This window comes from Apteryx mantelli, chromosome 33 (assembly GCF_036417845.1).
Source record: "Apteryx mantelli isolate bAptMan1 chromosome 33, bAptMan1.hap1, whole genome shotgun sequence".
NCBI classification, from domain to species: domain Eukaryota; kingdom Metazoa; phylum Chordata; class Aves; order Apterygiformes; family Apterygidae; genus Apteryx; species Apteryx mantelli.
Window position 1 is genome coordinate 1,238,831 of NC_090010.1, and position 24,871 is coordinate 1,263,701.

Here is a 24,871-nt window from a genome sequence, read left to right on the forward strand (position 1 = left end):
TCAAGGGAATGCAGACCCTAGCTCAGGGGACATGTCCATTTGAGTCCTGCCCACATTGGTTTTCTCTGTCTGATGAGCACATCATACAGTAGAGAAGGGGTCCTGATTGCAATAGTGCAGAGCAGCATATAGCAAAAGTGAGCCCTTAAAATACAGAACAGGAGACAGCACAGCTCATGGGAGGCTCCTGCAAGCTGTGACAGTGGGAGCTGACCCATGTGGGTCTCTGGAGTGTTAGTGAGTTGTGTCAGTCCTCAGAGCCACAAGTGCTGCTGCAGAATGCTGCCATTACAGACGTCAGCAGAGGGGAGCAGGACAAAGGGCATCCAGCAGAGTGGAGGCAGCTTGAAAGTTGCTGCCCTGGGAGACCCAGCAATCCCAGACTGCGAGTCTGGTGCAACCACCGGTGTGAGACGACCAGCTGGGCAGCTGGGACAGCGGTGGAACTTGTCCTGTTTCTTCAGAGCAGCCATGTGATCCCTCTGCAGTTGCAGGTCTCTCTGCACCACTAGCAGCTCCCTCATGGTCAACCCACATCTAGTGCTGATGTGGTCCCACCAGGTACCCCTCAGGGTCCTACCTCTTGTGAGGTGAGCCCAGAAGATCCAGAACAGATGAGCAGCTCCCAGCAGCTCAGTTGCCTTGTATGAGCCCAAGGTTGTGCCTGGGACCAGGCAGAACTCTGCATATCTGAGATGACCTGTACTAACTGGCATCTGCAGAAGCTTTTAGAGCTCCTTGTCATCCTTCCCAAACTCCAGGGAGCCCCTGGTCCTGCCTTTTTTGGCAGAACCCTACACAGAGCAACCTGGCAGGCCATGGGATGCCATGATGTAGACAGGCTGGAGCTTCACGGGTCTGGCTGGAGTCCCAAGAGGGTTTGTGGGATGTGTGCTGTTCTGGGGATGACCTTTGGGTCTGCAGCATGGGCTGCACTGCCCAGGGCAGCCCTGGAATGGGGTCTGTCAGAACAAGGCTGGTGTGCCTTACATCCCAGAGTGCTCTCTAGCTGTCTGGAAACCACTGTCAGCACACGTACATGTGCACATGCTTGTGCACACACCCACACATGCACAGGAATGAGGATACACATGCACACACACGTACACCCACATGTACTCGTACAGGAACATATGCACTTGTGCACACATGCATATGTGCATTCATGTGTGCACGCATGCATTCATTATATGTCCACATATATCTGCATTACATGCCCACGCAAACCCCCACAGACACACACACACAAAGCTGTATTCTGGGGAAGCTATAAGCCAAAGTTAGGAAACTGAGCATTTGGGGGACTTGTTCAGCCCTAAGTCTGAGCCCTTTCCCCATCACAGCAGTCAGGAATGGTAGCGGGGGACAACCGCACGGCTCAGAGCAGCTGAGCTCTGTTTCAGTTCCTCACAGCCACAGGTCACAGGCAGACAAACATCAGGCAGGACAAGACAGGCAGCTATTTGGGTTTTGCTTTATTGGTTGCTTTGGCCGTGGGTGATGTGCACACAAGAACAGATCCCATGCAAGAAGAGCCACAGGAGGAGCTGGTGTCGCAGGTGGCACCTGGGATTCAATGAGACCCAGCATCAGGGAGCTGCAGCAATGGCTGTGCAGGGACAGGGATGACACAGGATGCCTGGAAGGGAGGGCACGAGGTATCCTGCTCCCTGTGCAGCACATTCACAACACAGGGCTGCACAGCCATCCCCGAGAACGGTTCTGAGTGGCACCATGGAGGGGCTCCCATCAGTTGCCCCAAATCTTGCTCTGAGTCAGCCCTTCCAGCCCAGCTCTCGCCCCAGACAAGTTTCCATTACACATATGGCCTCAGAGGACCCAGGTGTGGAATCATGGAGAGGTTTGGGTGCTTGGTTCTTGGGGCAGGAGCAGAGAAAGAACAGGGCATCATGGGCAACAAAACCCCATTCCATGGTGGACATCTCAGCCACCCCAGCATCCAGAGCTCAGCCTGGGCCAGGATTCTCAATGCCCTCCAGAACATCCCTCCACCCAACACCAAGACCCTGAGCTGTATCAGTACCAGAGACTGGGCACCCCAAGTCCCTGGGGTTCCCAGGGAGATTACCTTGGAAAAGAAGATACTTACTGTGCTGGTTGCTCTTTAGTCTTCTGAAAGAGAAAGAACAGAGAAGAAGTGAGACCTGGCACAGTCCCCGACCACCCCACAACTGCCCTATGGCAGGCATTTCGTCTCTCACAGGAATATCCAGCTGGCTCCCAACACCCATGGTTCATGTCTCCCACAGCCCCCCCTTCTCTCCCACCATGTCTTCCACCATCACCTGGTGTGGAAGAGTCAGAAGAAGCTGGAAATACCTCTTACCACTGCAGCACAGTTCCTGCTGGTGGCCTGAACCCTCATGTCAAACTCCTCCTCTTCCTTGTTTCTGTCCACCTTCCCCACTCACGTTCCTTTCCTCCAAACAGTATCTGCGACGTCCCGACTACAGTCTCACCCAGAAATCTCAGAAGGTTTTGCAGCAGTTCAGTAGCATCCCCCAAGGCTCCTTTTGAAACCCTGTCCCTTACAAAATCATCTGTAGAAAGAAATGGTGTTACCTGAACTCCCAAAAGTGCAGCTAAAGTCTCCTTGGGTCCCCCTCCATGAACCCTTCCACTCATAAAAGCCAGTGGCCCTGATGCCTGGCACATCTTGCCCTGGTACAGGCACCCTGCCCAGGGCCAAGTTCAAGGAGCTCAATACCAGCGCATGTGTCAGCTGGGGACAGTCCCATAGCCTGCCTGTGCTTTGGTCCCATCTGGGCAGTGTAGAGATCAGCACTGCCTCATTTCTGGGGGACTCAAGCATGGGCATAGTAGTGATGGGTTCATGTCACCATGGTCTGTGCTCCATGAGTCCATGATCCCTCCCTGTCTGCTCTGTGCCTTGGAAGGAAAAGTGGGATACAGGAGCCTGACTCACCTGCTAGGAGCAAGCCAGCCTTCAGAACAAGAGAAAAACCAAGGGGGTGCAAGCTCCCATCCTCCCAGGCAAAACCTCTGCCTTGGGGCCCAGCCTCCAGACCACTTGGAGAAGTGGATTAGTACACAGGATCTCCAACTTATCAGAGCCTGTGGGATGTGTCTTATCAACAGCAACTGCAGATGGAAGAGCGGCATTACAAATCTAGGCAGGGTCTCAGGATGACTGGAGAGGATCTGCTGGTTTCTCCAAATCCTTCCCGTAAGCCTACCAGCCTGCCAAAACCAGCCTGTGTACAAAGGGGTGTGGGGATGGCCCAGCTCAAAAGTGGGCAGGAGAGAAGACGACTGAGAACAGGGAAAGGATGAAGGAGAGCTTTACAGGGCAAGGATTTGTTTGGGGGCCCAGTAAGGGCTTGCAGAGGTTGCTGAGTGCCTTCAACACTCGGCAAGGCAGGGGTGATATTGGGATGCTTGGCCCCTCCCAAGCACAGCCCCCAGTTTCTCATCCCAGAGCCAGGTTCCTCGTGCAGGAAGTCCTTCCTAAGCTCTCTGTTGGGGGAGAGCCCCTTTTCACCCCAGCCCCCCTTCTCCGTGCCCCGGGGCAGGGCCCGTCCCCACACTGCCCAGGGTGCACAGCACCCCCTCCATCATGCACGCAACAGAGAGACCAGCCAGACTCTGCACCCAGCCCCTCGCCGTAAGTGCATGGACTGCCTGGCCCTCTCCTTCACCCCGCCAAGGCCCACCCCAGTGCCACCCCATATCCCTCCTGGGGACCTGCCCTACTCACGCCCAGCAACCAGGCTGCAGGCAAGCCCTGCCAGGACCAGGATAACCCAAAGCTTCATCGTCCCTGAACTGAGGACTTCAGACATGAGCCACAGCCAGAAACAAGAGGTCCTGAGCCCAGGCTGTGGTCTACACCCTTATGAAGCCAGCAGGCACCAATCAGCAAGAGCTGGGAGGGCCTGGGGATGCACGGTCACATTAACAGAGAGTTTCCAGGTATGGGAAGATGTGTCTGCTCAGGCACCAAGCCAGGCGGAGGATTACTCCGGATTAGCCATGCAGCTCCTCTGGGGAGTAAATCTGGCCCCTGCTGCCAGCCCCAAACACACCAGAACAAGCCACCTCATCCCCCTGGTGCTCCTGCCGTTCCAGCAGCTCTGTCCCCCAGCTGTGCCCTAAGCAGGGCGGTGCTTTACCCTCCCCAGCACTGGTCTCCCAGACCCCAGTGCAAGTCCCGCTTGTAGGAATAGTTCCCGGGAGTCTCAAATCCGTGGCAGGTTGCAGGGTCCTGCTGCAGTCCAGCTCTGCACGCACCTCACCGCTTCCCTGCCTTGGCTGAGTCCTCTGTCTGGGAGCTGGGGCTCATACAGCTCTCGAGAAGTGATGCCAACGTCTTCATCAGTGCAGAAATGTCAAGGCCAGAGGTGACCCTTAGATCTTCCGGTCAACTTCTTGTCTATCACCAGACGCAAATAACCTTGCCCAGCTACTCCCCAGTAAACTCCATAGCTCCCACTCACTCCATAACTCCCCTGTATACCCCATACTCCCCCAGTACCTCACAGTCACTCCATACTTTCTGTAACCCCACCATCCACTCCGTAACACCCCAGTAAACTTCACGGTCCCCCAGCACAGTCCACAAGAGTGCACACCTCCTGTGCGCTTCATAGGCCTCCATCCGCTCTTCAGCCCTCTACTCATTTCATAGCCTCCCCGGGCACATAGTGCTTAAGCTGCAAGCTCCGTGTATATTTTACTGTCTGACTAAACTGTCTTGCAGAAAAGTATTCAGCCTTGTCTACAACACTCCAAGCCACAGACCTTTTCTGGGCCATCATGGAGCTTGTTTCTGCTCTGCAGCATGAAGCAGGGTCACTTTATTTCTTGCCACTTAACAAGTAAGAGGCAGCAAGGGGATGCGTGAGAGCCAGCGAAGGCTTGGCAAGAAGGGACCGTGCGAAGCCAACCCAGTTTCTGTCTCTGACAGCAGCAGGCCTTGTGCAGAGGAGGAAGCGGTAAAGATTGTGCTGGGCTGTTCACACTGACTCACACACAGCCTCTGAGATCAGGGAAATGTGGTGCAGATAAACTGAGTGTAGGATGGACCTGCCTGGAAAGCTGGTTGCGGCTCAGCGGGTCGCAGCTGGACAGGGATGGTGCGGGAGCATCCTCATGGGGCCACCAGGACCCTGTCCAAACCAGCTCCTTCTCCGTGTTTCAGCAATGAGTGGGACAGAGAGTGTCCCCCACTCCTTGGGAGAGTCCGCACACGTTTTGGGGCACACTCTGAGCTCAGAATATCCTTACTGATTGAAGTGATCATTGAACTGAACAGGGTTTGATGCAGCGAGGACAAGGGTAGGGGCTGGAGCATAGGGAGGAAAAATGAGCTCTACAGATGAAAGAGAGGCAGCAATAGCTCTGCAGGGAAGAGTGAAGGTTGCTGTGAATTGCAAACATGTGGATGAATAATCTTCTCACGCTGCTTAACAAACAAACACTCTCCTGGAACGATATGTGAGCCAAGGAGGGGGGGATTCATGTCATGTCTCTCCAGACAGCTGCAAGGCAGGCATCCCATCTGAGCTTGTCTTCCTCTGACACTGGGAAAAATGAGATGCCTCTACAGCCCTGTTCATCAGACCTATATTAGACACGTACTGGGGATGGGATGAACTTCATGCTAGCATCTTGCAAGGATAAAGGCAGCCTAGCGTGACCTGCTCAGATGCAGACACAGACAGCACTCACTGTGCAGCCCCTGGGCATACAGGTAGGGATTCATCTCAGTGATTTTAGACCTCTAGTCTATGTGCCTTGACTTAAACTGCAGGAAAACAATTTAGATACAACTTCAGGGAAAACTTTATAGAGGTAATAACGGCAGGTCCCCGGCTCATGCTGTCTGGGATGATACCCAAGATACCTAGATATGTCTGCCCCAGGAGATGCTCAGACAGGCTGGATTGTGCCTGGGTGGGCAGGCGGATCAGGTGCTTTAGCAAGCCCTTTCCAGATGTGCTTTTATAATATGGGCCATGCTTGCAGCTCTTGTTCTCTTTCTCTGCCACACCAAATAGCTCTCTGTTCTCTGTGCAAAGGTACTCCCAAAGCACAACCGAGTCATTTCTCCATCCTTTGCATGAGCAAAAGCACCAAGTTCTTTTTGTGCCTGATTGCGGGTTGTTTATTCCAGATTTTAAATGAATATTGTGACTCTTCTCTGCACAATCTCGTGTCTTTTTTTCAGTCTAAAACCTGCAAAATTACGTTGACCCCACTCAGACAGGGTCCCTAAGTTTACACGGCCTGTTTGTGAGAGCCTATCACACCAGGAACTGAGATAAGAATGTATCTATCCATTTTCACCCTTAAATCTCTCACCATTCCTGTTCCCAGGCATGGCTCCCAGTCTACCTCGGGGTGCCATCTGGCCTATGTAACATCAGACAGAGCCTTTGTTGTGTCTCAGGTTCAGAGACAGAGAGTGAATTCTTCATATTTTCCATTAATTTGTCCTGCCCAGTGCCCAAAGGAGGATTTGTGTCACCCTGTTTGTCTTGAGATTAAGTTTTTCAGCTTGTAGCAGTCACCACAGGCCGAGGCACCCTGGGAGGGGACTGGGGTCACACACTCAGATCTCTTCATCCTCTATGGGAATGGGACCGAGAGATTAATCTCAGAGCATCCCTAACTCTGCCCTGAGGTGGGATTTCAGGCACCCGGATGCACGTTGCTGTTTGAAGCCAATAAGCCCCCGAGCAGAGCTGAGCAAACACAGGTCGCAGCTGGGATTCTGGCTTGATTATAAAATTTTAAAATATCCAGCGTGAAGAGGTTGCAGAGCATGTGTGTAAGGCTGGGATTGGCCTGGCTCTGTGACACTCTCATAGGTCCACGTGTTCTTGAGAACAAACTGAGGGGCCCATAAGGAGATGTGAAGGGTGCTGGTGACAGTCCTGCTCCAAGACAGAGTTTGGACAGGAGACCCCCCCCCCCAAGGATCCTTTCTCACCAATACTTCTATACTATCACTAAGGTATCAGTATGACCATTCATTTTTAAGATATATCATTTACAACATATTCCATCCTACTAGGCTAATTCATCGGATCAGCCTAAAAACCCCAGGCTCAGGTCTCAAAAGCACCAAGGACTTCAACATTTACATGAAATTTAATGAAACAGAGGTTCCAATTTTACTAGATTCTGCAGCAAAGCTGAATTAAGATGTTACTACATGTCTTCTGCCCCATCCCCATTGCCAACTAGTTCCCAAAGGATCTTCAGTTCAGCACTCTGGTTTTCAGCCTGGACCTAGTCTGATCTGACAAAAGGTTGGGAAATGTTGTTGGGGGAACAGGAATGACTGTTTCCAGGGGGTTAGTATTTCCCTGGAAAACCAGGCTGCAGTGTAAGATGGGGACAATCCCCTAGGAGCTGGACAAAACTAGTTAGTGAGGATGAAGAACCCAGGGCGTCCCAGAGGGCCCAGGTGGGAGGAGAGCACAGTCTTCTGCTCCAGAGGTGTGCAGAGATGGTGGGTGGCCCTGGGGGAACTGATCCCCAGCTCAGACTGCAGCATCAGGTCGGCTTCTGCAGGCACTGCTGGGACAAAGCTGGCCTTTTATGTCCCCAGGAATGGTTAACCCTGAGCTCCAGCCATGCTTCTCCAAGTCTTTCTTAGGAGAATTCATACAGCCACATCCAGAACCTGCTCAGCAAAGCCAGATCCAAACAGAAGGGGCTGGCCAAGGTTATTGCTCTGTTCATCTGATGAATCAGGTGCAGGCAGAGTGTGGGGGGTGGGAAGGTGCATGGGGTCGATACAGAGACCCCAGCCTGCTTGCACAGTCCGATGCCACAGCCAGCCAGCAGGAGCCTCCAGGTCTGCAGTGTCCCTGGACCCACGGGGACCCCACTGCAGACACTGGAAAGAAGGAGAAAGTGCAGCCCTGGGTGGCCCCAGCCAGCACAAAGCAGCCCTGGCAGGTTGGATATGGTCCCTACACAGCAGGCTGGTACCGAGGGGACCCATGGCACAGTCAGGACTGGCTGCCAAAGTCAGACTTGTCGCCACAGGGACTGCGTGGATAATCCGGGCCAATCCTCTCTTTGGCTGCTCTCCACTGGGAAGTCCTGGGAGTTATTTACCCACCAGGACTTTCCTTTTTCATTAATTTGAGCACCGATGCCCTGGGGCCTGTGCCCTCCCTCCTCTCACCATAAGGCATCCAAAAGCAGAGGGTCACAGACCGTTTGCAGGGAGCTCGCAGATGATTTGCAGGGTGCTTCTTCCCCAGGGAGCGTTGCTCTGGGGTGTCCTGGTGCTGGCGGGCAGCCTGGTTGCTGGATGTGAGTAGAACTGGTGCCTGGTGCTGGCTGGGTCCCTAGGGAGGCATATGGGGGGACAGAGAGCTGGTGCAGAGTGTGGCTGGTCCTGTGTCATGTGTGCAATGGAAGGGGGCCATGCACCCCACGCAATGCAGGGACAGGCAACGCCCAGGGGCATGGAGAAGTGGCCCAGGATGAGAAGGGGTTTTCCTCCAGCGAAGAGCTCAGGAGAGTTTCCAGCAGTGCAGGGGACAAGAAGGGTATCCCACACTGGGAACTGGACTTTGGGGTTGGCCATGGGAGGTACTGAGCACCCCAAAATCACCCTGCTTTGGTGGGCACTGAAAGCACCCAGGATGGGAACAGTGTCTCAGATGTAGAGAGCCAGGGTGGGGGAGCACGGAAACTCCATCCTGAGGTAGCACAGCTCTGGCCTGGGGTGTCCTGTGGCCTGTCCTGGTCCCCTGGGAAGATCTGGAAGGGCTCTGTGGCATCACGTGGCAGGAGCAGAGCTGAGTCCTGAATCTGCAGCGAGCCTTGGGGCAGCCAACAGGAGCCCCACAGAAGCTGCCCTGCTGCTGCTGCGTTGCCCGGCCTGCACCCACAGCCCCTCTATGGTGCAGCTCGGGACCATTCCCAGAGTCAGGCATGCAGCCCCACACGCTGCACGGAGAGCTGGACCCCCTCCTGCCTCCCCCCGGCTCTGCACAGCAATTGCCACAGTCCCTGACGCTGGGTCTCGTTCAATCCCCAGAGCCACCTGGGCCACCCAGTCCTCCCACAGCCTCCACCCCATGGAGCTGGGAATCACTGTCTTCTGTGGGATCCACTCAGTGTCCACATTGCCTGGGGCCAAAATCACAAAAAAAAACAAAACTGAAGGAGATGCCTGCTGCATCCTGCCTCGCATTCGACTCCTGGTACCCAGTGTTGAAATTCATTAGCAGAAATACTCAGATCAGCCTGGGTGCAGCATTACCAGGAGCATGTGCAAAGGCACCAGCAGGAACAGCAGAAGAGGGGTTAAGGGAACAGCCGGCATTCACTGCTAGAGAGCATCGCAGTGCGGTTTCATTCAAATGGCCAGATCGCAAGGGGAGGAAGAACAGACAAGCTGTAAAGATAAGGTGACAGGAAGATGAAGAACAGGCCTGAAGCCATAAAATACCCAGATAAGGAAACAGAAGGGAGAATTAGGAGGGGCGAGAGAAGATAAAGAGGCAAAAAGATCCCATACAGCATCCGCTTCTAGAGAGTTAAAGAGTCATATCCAACACCCAGCTCAGTGTCTCCTCTGTCTTGCACACCAGTGACTGCCTGGCCATACATGTCCATAAGGTGCTTGGGGGCACTAGCTCCACCTTTCCACCCTATCTGGGAGCCACACACAGCCCTCCCACAGCTATGGGACAGTAAAGCAGGTCTGTAGAGGGATGAACAGGAACCCAGGAGCCTGATTCCGGCTGTTCTGTCCCAGGGAAGACCTAGGGCTGAACAGAGGCAGCCTGACCCCCACATCATGCTCCTTTGGGGCACTGCAAGGATTTGTGCTGATGGGACACTGTACAAAGTTACTGGTGAAGCTATCACGTGTGATGACTGCTGTCATCCCAGACGCTTCAGACGAGGTGAGCAGGGCTGTGCCTGGGCCATATCCCACCTGCCTCAGCCTGGAGACCACCCACCAGCTCCACGAAGGGGCACAGACACCATCCCTTTGGGAACTTTATTTCCAGTGTGCTGTTGGCTCTTCCCCCCATGCTAGTGTTACAAGTGCTACAGCATGTGTAACAGACCATTTCCAAAGTGCTAGTGAGGCCCCGAAAAACGGGGCAGGGGAGACATCCCCACTCCTTTCCTCTTGTGCCAAGGACATGCCGCAGCTGTGCCAGCTGGAGGCACTGCCGGCCTTGGCCGAGGCGCCCCATCCCACCTTGGCACCCGCGGAGCCGTGGCCCCATGCCATCTGGCAGGCTGGGAGGAGGAGGGTTGCTTGTGCCATTTGAGCAAAAGTCCTGAGTCAAAAGGTCTTCTGTGTCAGACACCCAAAAGGTGCATCTACACACACACACACACACACACACACACACACACACACACACAGGTGTACACACTGTGCTCAGCCCCTGGCTGGCCGCCTTGTAGGGATGGTCTCTGTGTTTGAAATGCAGTGATAGGATCCTTCTTGCACCAGGCTATGACCCATCTGTGGCTCCTAGCGGTGCTGGAGTCACAGCTGGCGCGATCTGAGTCCGAAGGGGCACCTTGGCCTCACAGCGTCTGGTCTGTCCCACGCGGATCCGCCGCTGGCCGAGGGAACGGAGGGCAGGACGTGTCATGGAGCTGGGCTGCGGGCAGCTGGCTGGGCACCAGCTCCTCCACGAAGCCGCTGCTGTCAGACTGGCCGCTGTTGGCATGCAGCATAAAGCCTAGGACACAGGGGACACACGCTGGCACGGGGCACGTGGCCAGGCTGGCCTGGCCACCCCTGGCACGTGCCAGGGCATTGCTGGGGGCTGCGCTCGGCATGCTGCCCTCGGCTCCCCGGGAACGCACTGGGACCATGGGGCAGACTCCGACCTGGAAACCTGGCAGCGCAGAAGGTCCCACGGGCCCGTAACTCCTGCCAGTGAGGAGCCCGTGTTAGGTTTGGCTCAGGGGCAGCAGGAGCAGGGCTCCTGTGCCAGTGTTGCCTGGGCTGACGGGAAGGACCAGGGCTGCTCCGCTCCGACACACAGTGCATGGAGGAGGGAGAGCTCCGGATACGGGTGCCAGCGGCAAGCTCACTGGAGCTGCACAGACCAGTGGGAAGAGATAGACAACAGCAAGGAGACAGATCCTGGGAGCCAGAACCTCCTCACTGGACCCCCGCCACTGCTCGCCAGCCACCAAGACCCCACCAGCTCCCAAGTGCAACAGTGGCTCCATGGGGGTCCTGGCTCTGCTGTTCCTCAGAGCTCCAGAGACAAGGCTCAGAGGCTTTTCTTGGGGTTCTTGGGATTAGCACAGCTTAAATCAGACCCAGCCCCACCAATGACCTGCCTCTCCACTGGATCCCCACAGCTACTTCTGCCCCTGCACAGACGGCGATATCCCACAACTTACTTCTCCGGATCCTCATGGAAGGAGTCAGGGAACAACCTGCTTCCTCATGGGCATCACCATCATCCTCGCTGGCACTCAGCACCTTCAGGTGAGACACACCAGGGCTCGGTGAGGAGCTGTACCAGGACGGGGGCTGCAAGGACAGGCTGGGATGTGTGTGTGTATGAGCGCATGCAGGTGTGCATGTATCCACTGCTGTGCGTGTGTGCACGTGCCTGTGTGCACATATGCAAAGGTGCGTTAGTGTGCACGTATAGGTGTGCACATGTGTATGCATTTGAGGGTGTGGGTGTGCAAGAATGCACTAGTGTGCATACGTGTGTGTATGCGTATGAGCATATGTGTGTGTGAGTACATGTGCAGGAGCAGGACAATGTGCCCACGGCTCCAGCTCCCTCCTGAAAAAGGCTCCATTTGAAGGTCTAAATCATTCAGATCCTAAAAGCCTGAATCATTAGTAACGCATCAGGGACATTTACTGCTCCAGATCTTTTCTGCCTCATGGCGGTTTACCCTGGATTATCCACCAGCCAAACTGTCCCATGTAACCCCCTGTGCACTGCTACTGCTGACTCCCAGCCCCCTCCTCCTCTCCATCCCTTCCCCAGCTGCCTGCTCCTCTCTGCACCCACCGACACCCGTTTCCCACCCTCAGGGTCCATCCTGCAGGTCTGCACAGTGCCCTGAGTGCTCCCGTGACCCACAGCACAGGAGCTGTCCCCGTCCCACACACCATACCCCAGGGATCTCCAAGCATCGCCTCACTGTCACTCACCTCTTCCATCTCAAACGAGTCCACAGTCTCACGGGAGCATGTCTCTGCCCAGCTGGGATGGAGCGGCGAGAGGCCACCCAATACCGAAGCCTGCAGCCCTGACACATCACCCTCTTTCCATCCAGCATCCGTTGGGTTGCACATGCGGGACCGTCCCCTGCTCCGCTGACCCCGTCTGCCTCTGGGTCTCGGTTTGTTTGACCAAGGGGAACATGCTCCACAGAGGTCCGGGGTCTTGCCTGGGCAGCGTGGGGGGCACTGCTGGGACCCTGCATTTGTCTGGGGTGAGGTCCCCCAGGAGCCGGAGCCAAAGCCAGAGTCTCCTTCAGTTCCCAGCCCCTCTGGCTGCTCGGGGGTGATCCACATCCAGCTGGAGTGGGTGGCCGTGTAGCCTGGCCTTGGAGACAAGGTGGCATCTGACTGTGTGGCTGCAGGGTCCGTCTGGTTGTCATCTGCGCCAGCCATTCCTGCTCCCAAGGGACAAGGAGCACCCTCAGCCCCCTGAGCCCACGAGGGAGCTATTGCTGTAGGGCTGTCACTGCTCTCCTGGCAATGGGGACAGGGCCGCTCCAGAAGTCCCGGGCTGGTGCCAGTCGGTGTCCCTGGTGGGGCTGGCCTTGGCGGCGATGCTCGCTCCCCTCTGCAGCACAGTGGGGCAGGCTCACTGCCATGCTGGGGACACGTGGGGACGCTCTGAGCCATCTGCAGGGATGATGGCACTGAGGAAGACCCCTTTGCTCCATGCCGGTGCTGTGATGTCCCCACAGGCATCTCAGCGGTGGCCCCTTCCAAGCTCTCGATATCAGCTGTGTCGAACCGAAACCGTTCTTCCCTGGCCCGCTCCAGCACCTCCTGCACCACCTTGCCCAGGCTGCTGGGCCGGCTGCCCTGCGTGGCGTGCACCTGGCCAGGGCCCCGCGGGCTCTCCTCAGCCCGCGGCGACGTGTACAGGCACATCTTGGAGACGGCCTTTTTCAAGCGGTCCACGGGCGACAGGGTCTCGGGCTTGGCGGGAGTGATGCGGATGTCGGGGATGTCGGGGCAGGCCCAGAAGAGACGGGAGGGTGAGATCCGCTGCACGGGGGTCTTCGAGACGTAGGAGTACAGGCAGAAGAAAGCATCGGCCGTCACAGCCAGGGCCTGGACCTGCTGGAACCGACCTGGTGGGCCGGGAGGAGGCAGAAGAGTCAGACGGGCAGCGGGATGGTGCCGGTGAGGGATGCTTGATGGACGGATGGGGCTGGCTGAAGTCACCGGTGCCCCTTGCCTGGAGTTACCCCGAGGCTGGGAGGCAAGTCAGGCTGTTGCGGGGCTGCATCAGGGATGGGGTGGGCTCATCATGGTCCCCCAGGGCAGGTCTTGCTCTCCCTGGCTCACACATGGGGAAACTGAGTGTCTTTCCTGCCATCCCAAAGGAGCAGAAGCAGGGGCAGAACCCAGCCATCCTGACGGATAACCACTACCTCATGCTGTCTTACACGCATCTATATCCCCCACATGAGCTCTCTTCTAGGACATGCGGTGGAGGTGGCCAAACATTGAAGTCCAACCTCATACCAACTCCTCTGCTGCTGTCTGCAAGGTTTAGGACAGCCCCCACCAGGCAGGACTCAGGGGCCCGTGTGTCACTCACTGGCCAGCATCAGGCAGGGGTCCTCCATCTCCATGCGCCGCACCTGGGCCTTCAGGAAGAGCTGGAAGTCGATACCCTTGGCCTGCGAGGGTGTCGAGAAGAAGCGGGCTGGGATGCGGGCCATGGCCTCCGGCTCGCTCTGCACGAAGCCCAGGTTGTAGAGGATCTCTTCAGCATCTGCCTGCCACCACTCCAGGATCTCGGAGATGCTGTGGAGATGGCAGCACCAGCTCAGCACCAGGGCATGGGTCCCCTCATGTCAGGGATCTTGTCCTGCATCCCACTGTTCCCTGCCCCAGGCCCTGCCTGGAGACCCATGGTCCTACCTGGAGCTGGTCTTGTTGGTGTTGCTGGAGAGGACGCTGGATGCCATGCTGTGCCCGAGGTTGAGGTGCTTGTCCCGCAAAGCTCTGTGCCGAAGAGCAACCAGGCAGTGTTACAACCTGTGGCAGATCCCTGCCATGCATGGGGACAACCCGCCACTGGAAGCAACAGGAACTGGACAGGGGGGTGGGCATCACCGGGGGTCGAGCAGCTGGGCCTGCAGAGGCCCTGCAAGGTGCAAGGGACAAGGCTGGATGGCAGAGCTGGGCCACGCTGGGCTGTGCTGGGAGCACGGACTACCCGAAGGGCAGGGGCCAAGGGTACCGGGGCTGGGATGCTGAGAGTGGGATGCCTCCGGGAGCATGAGGATGGGGAGGGCCGGCTGCCCTCAGCTCTGCAGCCAGCATCCCCAGGGACCCAAAATCTCACCTGCCCATGGCCTTGTCATTCCTCGGTAGCAGAAGTGCTGGAAAAAGGAAGCAGAGAGACAGCAGGGAGTGAGACAGAGCTTTTCCACAGCCAGGCAGGGCCCTGGGCAGTGCCTGGGACAGGTCCCACACCCCCTCCCTCTCTGGAGCAAGACATCGTTCCCTGTGGTCACAGCCCAGAGCTGGCTGCCCAGGATGGATGGAGAGCTTGGTGGCAGCTGAGCCCCTGCCCAGGCAGCCGGGCCACAGTCCCATCAAAACCGCTCTGGAGGAAAAGCTACCCATGTTTGCCGGTCTGCTCCTGTCTGTCCCCTGCTCCTCCAATTCCTCCAGGGCTGCTCTGCCCCTGAGGTGACAGTGACACTCGCGGGAAATGTGGTCCACCACCCCCAAGACACTGTTGCACCCAGAGGTGTCTGGTACCTTCAGCTCCCAGCGTCAGATCATCCTCAAAGCTGGTCCCACTGCTCCCGCACCCTGCAAGAGAGCAAAGTTTTGAGAGGTACAGAGAAACCCAGAGCATTTCTGGAGCTGGGGACAGCATCAGCTACCACCCAGCAGGCTTTGGTCCACTCCAGAGAGCCAGAGACAACCTGGTTTCCCTTCCCATCACCCTGCATGCCTTGTGCACAGCCCGTGGGCTTTGGGGAGGTGCAGGGACCGCGAGCAGCTCCATCCGCATTCTGCAGCAGTGCCCAGGCATCCCAGCTCCTCGCAGGGCAGAGCCAGTGTGGTGCAAAGTCTACGTACCGTAGGGGCCCGGCAAGCCCAGCTCCTCCGGCAGGACCTCCACGGATGACCTGGGCCCAGAGCAAAACTCAGTTATATCCCACTCAGACATCCTTTCCCAGCACTGCCAGTCCCCACAGCCCTGCTGCAACCTGTTCCCATCCCTGGAGGTGGGGAGGGAGGCCTGAGCGTGGTGGGACCTGTCCGGGCGCGCTAGGCAATGGGGGCTGTGCGAGGGGACGGGGGCAAGGTTGGGGCTGGATGACAACAGACCTAAGAAGATGGAGGCTGGAGCCTTGCAGGTGGGTGTACGTGGGGACAGGGCCTGGGAGCTGTGATGGGATGCTCCGGGGGATGCTCCTTCCCCATGCTCCCAGAGATCCTACACCCTTGGGAGACCCAGGAGTCTCCCACGCTTGGCCCGTGGCACTGCGGTGGCCACATGGTGCCCCAGGGAGGATGCCGCAGCCACCCATCAGCTCTGCTTTCTCGGATCAGCAGGGCTGCGTGTTTGCAGGGAAGCCGGCCCCAGCCCACGCGGGGATTTCCTGGAAGCGCCAGTGTGACGCCAGCCGTGGGAACGGCTCCCTTGCACCGACAAGGCACCCGGTTGAGGTGCTGCGGCCTTGGAGCGTGGCAGAGCCGGGGCCACGAGCCATCTGCGTTTCCTGTGCGGGGGTGAGACGGGAGCGCGGGGGACGCCGCGGTCCTGCTGGCGCTTGCTCACACACATGCGCACCGGCCTCGGCGGTTGCAGCTCTTGTGCAACTTCCAGGAAGGGCCAGGCATGAGCCACGGGTTCCCGGGTTGGGTGGCCACGGCAGACGCCAAGCGTCATCCCACGGCCTTCGCTGCCTCTGTGGTCTGCAGTGATATTACGAAAGGGTGCAGAAAGCACCGTAGAAATTGCATTTGGAGGCATCAGGCCTGACAACATCTCTGCACTTGGGGAAACCAGAAGGAGTTGCCAAGGAGAGGAGATGCTGCATGGCTGAGTCCAGAAAGTTGGGTGTAAATGCAGTGTAAGGCCAGACCGGAGCTCACTGAGTTTCCCCAGGATAAATAACTGCACTGATGAGCAGGATGGACAACAGAGACATAAAGGAAGGGGAGAAACCCCCAGAGCCCCCACAGACCCCGTATGGGGCATCCCCAGAGCCACCCTGCCTGCACCCCACAGCCCCGGCCAGCTCACCCACAGTCCTGCAGCCACGTCTCTATCTTGCTGGAGGAGATTCCTATGGGGAACCAGAAAGACCCGTGAGATAAACCAGGACGATCCGAGCATGCAGGGATCCAATTCAGCCGCAGTCACACTCTCAGCATCCCCCACATCCTCCCACAAGCAGCAGGTTCCTCTGCATGCCAGCGGTGTGCACATCCAGCCCATCACACGCCAAGCTTGGTCAGGAGAGAGGATACTCAAACTCTTCAGCGAGAGAGAGGGCTCTGGGGTTTTATTTCTTCAAAATCTTGGAAAAGCACAAAACTGGTCCCAGCACAAAGGCATCACATGCCTCCTGTCTCTGCTGCCCCCTGAACACATTGCTTCCCCATCTGGACCAGCAGCATGCACATCCCCTTGCCACCAGGACCGAACCCAAGTGCCTGCAGAGCCACCAGTCCCACTCAGAGGATTTACCCACAGAGAATCAGGCTGCAGGTGTAGGGATTGGGTTTTCCCAAAGAAATGGAACTATTTCTGAAAAGTGAAACTTTTCCAGGGAAGCTTTCAGGTATTCTAGGAGAAAATTATGAGGGAAGGAGGGAGAGCAGGAGCTGTTACGGATTCTCTGGCTGACTGTAAAGCATTCCATCACCCTTAGAAATATGTGCAGGTGCACACACAAGTACACACAGCCCATTTGTCTACACACCCACACACATGCACCTGCTCCAGTTCCATTTTCACACACACATAGGCGTATGCACCAAATTTGCATGCACACATGTTTCCATACGTGCCAACCTACATGAAAGCACACATATATCCACGGGCACGCGCACACTTGCATGCAAACACCAAAACTTCTATCCATTTGTCTGCACATATGTGAGCAGATGTGCACACTTGCAAGTATGTACATGTTCGTACATCCATTAGCATGTACACGCATTTGCAAATATGCCAACCTATGTGCGAGCACGTGCATGTCCATTTACATGCACACATCTGCATATATACCCATTTGCATGTGCACACTTGTGCAGATGTACACACTTACACATATGCACACATTCATATGTCCATTTGCGCATGCACAAGTGCAGGTATGCACATTTACATGCATGCACATGGACAGGCACACTTACACGCACACACACACCCAGGATCTCCCTGCAGCCCCCAACCTTCAAGGAAGACATCATCCAGGTGAGGTGGCTGCAGCTCAGGGACATCCTGCATGGCCGCAGCGGCCTCCTCCTCCACCACGGTGGTTCTCCAGCACCGGCTCTGCCTGACCCATGCACGCCGCTTCTCCCACGAGGATGGGCTGAGCACTGATGCGCCCTCCATGACCTGCAGCACCACGTGGGCCAGGGCTCTCCTGGGTGCAGAGGAGACCCTGTAGGGATAGGAGAGCTGTGAACATTTGTCCAGGCCACGGGGCATAAGGAGAGGGTGTCCTATGGCCTCTTCCAGCTCCAACCCATGGGAGCATGCCAGGGGGTGCTCCATGGCCATGAGGGCAGATGCAGGGTGGGGACTGTGCATGCCTCCTCTCCCCAGGACACGTTTCACAAGGCATGATCAAGGCCCAGCAAGCCACCACCACTCAAGGTGACCACATTGCTCAGCACCACAACACAACTCCATTAGTGTCCCCTTTGGGACCCCATCCCCTGTCCTGACATGCTCCACTCAGCCAGTGGCAAGCAAAGACCCCAGCTCCAAGCCTGAACCCAAGCAGAGCTCAGGGAAATGGGCCAGGGCCATGGAGGTGCTGGCACCCTGCAGCTCTCCTGATGCTCAGCACCACTCAGGAGAAGGCCCAGACCTGTCTCTGCTGATCCCAGAGGTGGTTTGGGCCACAAAGAACTGATCAGGCATTTGGAGATACCCCATGCCTAGATCTTACTGTCAGCTCTGAGATCTAGACAAGGAAGCTCCACTTTGAAGGCGCTGTCACTACTTGTCTGCTCTGACTGCTAGCTGGAAATAGAGCCCCTAGGATGTCCAAAAACCAAGAAAATCTTTGCAGTCCAGCCCCAATTTGGTCTGTGGTCCCTTGGGACAACCCAGAGGTGCAGTATCTCTGCCAAGCCAGACCCTCATGCTGTCATATGTGGCACCCTGCTGCCCACCCACCAGGGCAACGCAGGGCTCCCTCCAACCATGGACATGTGGTCTTGTCCTTCTGTGGCCTCCTCAATATGGTCTGTGCAAGTCCTAAATCTCCAAGAGATCAGGGCTGTGACCTAGAGGCCAAGAAAGGCATGCATGGTCAAGGGTGACACTGTGGCTCCAAGGGCTTGGGGCACTGCAGAGCCGGGGAGAGAGCTCAGGGCATGGGATGCCCAGTTCCTGGCCCCCTGTCAGCCCCACTGGGCCTTGCTGGGAACAGATCCCGTTCCAGGGATGCTCTGCCCCAGGCCATGCATTGCCCCTGGGTGCTGATGGGCACCCACCACACCAAACTGCTGGAGGGAGACAGAGCCAGGAGCTGTGGGCAGCCTGGATGCGCACAAGCAAACGGAAGTGCTGCTGGGGCCAAGATAACGTGCACAGAGCTGCTCTGTGGTTGTCAGACAGGGGCCGGAGCAGGGGGGTCGGGCATGATCCCGAGGAGGGTGCAGAGGATGAAGGCCTCCAGAGGCTGGGACTGTCCGCGGTGGGGAAGGGACACCCATCTCCACTGGATCCCTGCTTTTCCCCAGGCAAAAGGAGGCAGGGGCAGGAATATGCAGGGTGGACACACCTCCCTGCTCATCTCTGCTCTCCATCCTACAGCCCCTGAGCTGGCAGCACAGAGCAGAGCGGGGTCCTGTGTCCCCAGGCAGCACAGCTTTAGCGTGTCCCTGGTCCCACGTAATTGTTGGGGAAGGGGCATCAGCAAGAAGCTGGTGAGGACAGCCTGGGGCAGGGCCAAGGGGGCCCATGCCAGGGTGCAGGGTGCCAGACAGGTACAGCTCCATCCCTGCACGTGCTGGGATCCATCCCTGTTGCCCTGTAAGGATCTCAATGGGGAGAGCCCCATGCCAGGGCAGCAACTTGCTGCAGCAAGCTCTGGAAGGTGAGGAGGGTATCCCACACCTGGGGGAAGTAGGATGAGCCTAGGTGCAGCCAGGAGGAGCCCAGGCTCCAGCGCTAGTGCCCCAAAGGATCCCACGCTCTTTGGTCACTGCCTGAGCCTGCAGACAGCCTCGAACGCCAGCTACACCACCCGCGACCTGCGGCCACATTCGTTAACTTGCATGGGCTGTGGGGACGGTGCAGCCTGTCTGACCGGTGTATCCACAGCACCAGCTGCCCTCAGATAGCCCTGTCCTGCCCCAATTCCCCAGGCAGATGCTCCAGCCCGTGTCAGGCTCTGAGTCAGCAGACACTGGGGCGACACCAAGTCAGGCTCTGGGCACCACCACAGGCAACACCAGAGCTGCTTCCCAGATCCTGGGACCCAGCAACCTCTCTCCCCTGCCCCGCTCACAGAGCAAGGAGGCGAACGTCTCACAGCCGGCAATCCAGAGCCGCCAGAGCAGCCAAGCCACACAGCTGCTGCGCGCCAGGGCCCGTCCCCAGGGAGCCCTGCTGCAGGTGGGGGATCTCCAGCAGGGCCCTCAGCATCTGTGAGCCCATGGGCTTGTCCCTTTTTCCCCAGCAAGTCACTCCAGGCCTTTTTGGCAGGGTTTGTCCTCAAAATCAGCCTCTGGTCCCTGCGACCAGGTGGCTGCTGCCGGGCTGGCAGCTGCATGGCCTCATGGAGTGCGTGGGGACCAGCCAAGCAGGATGCTGGGGAGATCCTGGGCAGAGAGCAACGACTAGATGATCTCCAGAGGTCCCTTCCAACCTCAACCATTCTGTGAGTCTGTGAGTCTGTGAGAGAGCGCCCATCTGGGCTGCTGGGTGCCCAGAGCAGGGGCTGTCCAGCACACGCACTGCTCCATGGTGCCGATGATGGAGACACGGTCCCTCGTCTCCTGCCATAGCTCTCCCTTCCCCAGGATGGGTCCTGGCCAGGGACGGAACTGCCCAGTCTGGGGAACCAAAAGGTCACAGGGGCTCCCCAGCCCAGGCAAAACCATGGGAAGTCCCACAACCTCCCGTCCTCCAGCCCCAGTCACGAGGAAAGGGTTTCCCCAGCCATACAGGTCCATCCACTCTTGCCACGCGTCCCCGTAGCTGGAGCTGGGCTGAGCATTGCCCTGTGCAGTCCCACAGGTGCTGGAGCGGGGGGGGAGCATCCCAGTCCAGACTTGGGCCTCTGCTCCAGCACTGCCGGTCGGGAAAGGGAAGTGCTTTGAAGAAACGGCCAAGATGCTGCCCCTCTCGCCGAAGGCCAGCACAGCTCAGCCTTTGTGCTGCAAGTCTGGGCTCTGGTGACAGGGGATCGCCCGTGTCCACAGCGTCCCTTCGCCAGAGCCCTCGCTGCCGCCCAGGCTCTGGGCTGTGTCACTGCCCTCGCGGTGTCCAAGACCCCCACGTCCCTGTCCCCACGAGCGCAACCCTGAGCCCCCATCCCTGCCCTGACTGCTTCTCCTCGAGACACCTTATGAGAAAAAAACACCCCAGCAAAATGATCCACCAACACCCAGAGGCAAAACTCGTCGGAGATGGGGGTTCACTCCCAGAGGGAGGCGATCCAGCCTGTGGGAGGGTTGTGCCTAGGGCTGATGATTTCAGGTGTCCAGGCACCCTGCGGTGGGCTTTCACGCGGGCTCCCTCGCTCCCCACCCCGCAGGGACCCAGAGGCGTCTGGTTCAGAGCTGGCTCAGGGCACCCGCACCCAGGGATCAACAGCACGATCCGTGGCACCATCCCCGGGGTGCCCCTTTGCACGCAGCCGCTGAGACCCGGCCGTGCACCCCCCCGGCCTGGAGCCGGCCCCGGAGGCAAAGGACCTTCCCCCACCGTGGCGTTCCCACGGCACGGGCCACAGCTGTGCTGAAAGTCCCCAGCAGAGGGAGGATGCGAACAAAGCACGTCCTTGTCACCATTTCCCCATTTCACCTCCCACCGGACCAGCCCCAGGCAGGATGCAGGACGGGCTGAAGCCCCAGGCGGGACCTTGCAGACCTTTGGGGGTTTGCTGAGCAGAGCCTCCCCCAAGCTCTGCACTCGGAGGCAGAGCCAGCCCCGGCTCCCCCAGCCCCTCCACGGTGCTCGGGGCCAGGATGCCGCCTCAAGGGACGGAGCCGGGCACAGGGCTGCGCGGGAACGCGTGGGTGTGCAAGCGAGCAGACATGCCCACCATGGCCTGGCGGGCCTGGACTTCCCCGGGTAGGGACAGTCCCCAGGCTGGGGCGGCTGGGCGGTCGGGGATGAGCTGGCCTCGCACCCCAGCCCAGGCATCCACCGGGGTCACATCCAGCCCAAGGAAGCAGCACGCGGCCAGGGGCTACCGCCTATCCCAGCCCCACGGGAACCACAGACACGGGAGGGGAACAGAGACGCTTGCACCCGCCCCGCGTGAAAGTTAACTGCCCCCCTGCCATGTCCCCGGGGCACGTGGGACGCGGCGGCTTTGCAGAGCCGAGCAAGGGGCCGTGGTGTCCAGGTCCACGGATCGGGGACACCGAGCCATGGCTCGCTTGTTCTAGCCCATCCCGGAGCATCCCATTCCCACCCCTGCCCTCTGCCACCGCCAGCCTGGTCTCCGTTAGCCCCTCTTGTCCTTGCTCTGCTCCGTGCCCCTCTCCCAGCAAAGGAAGGTTCTCTTTGCTCCAGGTGCAGGAGCCGTTTCTCCTGGACACCCGGCCTCCCCGCTGCCTCCACAGCCCCCGTCTCTGCCCGGCAAGTCGGGTCCATCCATCTCTCGCTCTTCCGCCCGCCTGCCCCAGGTTCCCGCTTCCCCCGCCACGCTCCGCGTGCCCCGGCCCCATGTGAAAAGAGCGCTGCCCCGCTCCGCGTGGCTCCGCCGGTGGGCACCCCGCGCAGCACCCCGTTCCATCACTCACCAGGCAGCCCCGGGTGGGTCGCGAAGCGCTGCCTATCTCCAGAGAGGGGCCATCAGCCGTGGCGTCCCGCCGCCCCACCGATGTGCCCGGCCCCCAGCGGCATCTGTCGTCAGCAGGCAGGGAGGAAACTCATCTGTTTTGAAGAGGAAATTAAAAAAATCAACAACGAAACCTCAAACGTTGACCCACATCCGCTACCACAACGGGAAAAACTTAATGAGCTGCCTACGTGGGCGAGGGTGGCTAATAATAGCACAGGCACCAATATAGCCACCCAGACCTGGACTGTCACCCTTCCCATGGATGAGAGGAGCACCCAGCTTCTGGAGGAGGGACCCAGGTGTCCTGGCCCTGCATCCAGATCCTGCTCCAAGGGCTACCATGACACCGCATCCGGGAGCTCCCGAGGCCCCACGAAGGCCCTGCAGCACTGCCACGGGCTGCGGGGGGTGTGGAGGAGAGGAGAGAGGTTCCCACAAGAGCAGGGTGGTGGGCTGGGGATGGAGGACGGTCCTGCCACCTCCCCAGACCTCATCCCAAAGGGCCTGTGCTGAGTGTCCAGACTGTGTCTCCTCTCCAGCCCACGCTCCAGGGCATCACTCCCCCAGTGCAAGGAGCCCCATCCGGCTCCAGGCAAAGAGCTGGACAACCTGGGGCAGGACCAGGACATGCATCCAGACTGCTCTGGGCTGGGGAGCACAGGCAGGCCCGTCCGCGCTCAGCACAAGGTGCCACAGCTGTGTGGGCATTGCATCACGGAAAAACAATTTATTGATGCTTTAGGCTGCAAGAACAAGGCTGATGCTTTCCTGGAGCCCGCTGCACTAGACCTAGAGACATCTGCGCTGCTTTCCACCAGGCAACACCTTATCATTTCCAGCCCTCCCCTTGTACTTAGCCAAAGCAAATCAAGCCCGTGAAGAAAACATGACACTGAAGAGACCCAGAAAGCAGAGGAAAATGAGCCAAAAGGGTGAGAAAGTCTAGCATGCCACTCCAAGCCACATATGCCAAAGCACTGATAAGGGAACGTCGCACATGTGTGCGTCACACGTGACTTCTCGGAGCCCTGCCACCGTCATGGGCAGATGACCCCAGCACTGCACGTCTCTGATAAGGAGATACAAACCAGCTTTTCCCAATGGGGAAGACACCTGGGATGGGCCGGGCTGGCCTGATCAGCTCTTGGGGCTGGTGGAAGTGACTGCTACTGCAGCGAGCCACGGGCTGCCCATAGTTTGAAGGCTCAAGGGAAGTGAGGGGATAAACGGGCAATGGATCCATCTCTCCCTGATGGTCATTTGCAGAGTGCGCAAAGCCCCTTCTGTCAGCACAAAACATGCGACCACGGACAGCACTTCTGCTCCCACCTCCAAGCAGCTCCTCCAGTGTTGGGCCAAAATGCCTAGCAATACGGACAGTCTTAAACCAGGGATGGCACTCACCTTCAGGAGGGAAGTTGTGGAGATATTCAGGACTGCAGGGAGCTGGAAGAAGGGCACCCATGGCCCGAGGGCCACCAAAGCCGAGCCATGGGCCAGGAGTGCCCAATGGATACTGCCAGCGACTACCAGACACCAAGGGATGGAAATAGAGCGTCACGGAGAGTCCGTCAATACCCGAGCCAAGATATCGCAGAAGACTCTGAGGAAGAGCTCTGGGATAAAGAGTGGCTTTAACCCTTTCCTTTCCAGCACTGTCTTGATGCCCACAGCTGTCCACGTTCCCCCTGAGCCCTCTCTGTCTTCTTTGGGATGATTTGCACTCAGGCTGATGGATCACAGTCGTGCACCCAAGCGGTTCAACTCAGTCTGTGACAGTCACCTCCTCCCTCCAGCGTGTTTGCTTCTCCCTTGCTTTTCCCACCCAAAAGAGGAGAGACTTTACGCAATCCGACAATGGCACCGCTGGATTGTGCTGAACCAAAGGCTGATCCCGGGGGGGAGACCCACTCACCTGTGTCTCATCTACATGTTCAAATCTGCCAGGAGTCAGGCTTTAATCCTCGTATTAATTGCATATTCACTGCATCAAATGCACACTTTTAATTCAGGCTGGGATGAGAGACCAAGTCGGCTGCCTTGGAGAGAGAAGAGTGCAAGACAGCAACACGGTGTCTCTATCAGCTGGAGCTACGATCCCGTCAAAAAAGGCAACAAGTTGGGCTGACAAGATGTGCTCTCCTGGAATGGTGCTGCCTGGAGGAGGGATATTTTTAGCCTGAAATTGTTTGTGGATAAAGTCCTGAATTAACCGTTCCCTTATCCTGCCTGGGTACATGGTTTGCTTGGTCATTCTGGGGAAATCCCCGCGGTGCATCACAGGGTCTCAGCACTTCCCCTGCCCCACGCCCACCGAGCCAAGCATCCTTTGGCTGAGCAAATGCAGCTCATCTTCTCCTGTGTTAAAGGCAGCAAATGTTTATATCCCAGCAACAACATCGTCCATCCTCTGGCTTCACTCCAA

General features: G+C 57.8%; 1 protein-coding gene and 1 long non-coding RNA gene across 4 annotated transcripts; both read right to left on the reverse strand.

Annotated features, from left to right (window-relative positions):
• Nucleotides 1–1,464: 1,464 nt before the first annotated feature.
• LOC106485105 (uncharacterized) lies at nucleotides 1,465–3,835 on the reverse strand. 2 transcript variants are annotated; one of them, XR_001292656.2, is made up of 4 exons: nucleotides 3,740–3,835; nucleotides 2,348–2,561; nucleotides 2,111–2,133; nucleotides 1,465–1,566 (listed from the first exon to the last, which is right to left on the reverse strand). It is a non-coding gene; the product is annotated as an uncharacterized lncRNA (long non-coding RNA). The 2 variants fall into 2 exon arrangements; XR_001292655.2 differs by having other exon boundaries at nucleotides 2,341–2,561.
• Nucleotides 3,836–9,800: 5,965 nt separating this feature from the next.
• Nucleotides 9,801–24,035, reverse strand: TESPA1 (thymocyte expressed, positive selection associated 1). Of its 2 annotated transcripts, none has more exons than XM_067314143.1 (12): nucleotides 23,851–24,035; nucleotides 22,406–22,538; nucleotides 17,642–17,856; nucleotides 16,485–16,527; nucleotides 15,311–15,360; nucleotides 14,984–15,037; nucleotides 14,562–14,598; nucleotides 14,135–14,218; nucleotides 13,809–14,017; nucleotides 12,176–13,335; nucleotides 11,401–11,482; nucleotides 9,801–10,724 (listed from the first exon to the last, which is right to left on the reverse strand). In XM_067314143.1, exons 3-12 carry the CDS (start codon nucleotides 17,805–17,807, stop codon nucleotides 10,567–10,569), a joined length of 2,043 nt encoding a protein of 680 aa, XP_067170244.1. In that variant the 5' UTR covers nucleotides 17,808–17,856; nucleotides 22,406–22,538; nucleotides 23,851–24,035; the 3' UTR covers nucleotides 9,801–10,566. The 2 variants fall into 2 exon arrangements, with proteins under 2 accessions (XP_067170244.1, XP_067170243.1); XM_067314142.1 differs by having other exon boundaries at nucleotides 11,401–11,533.
• Nucleotides 24,036–24,871: the final 836 nt, after the last annotated feature.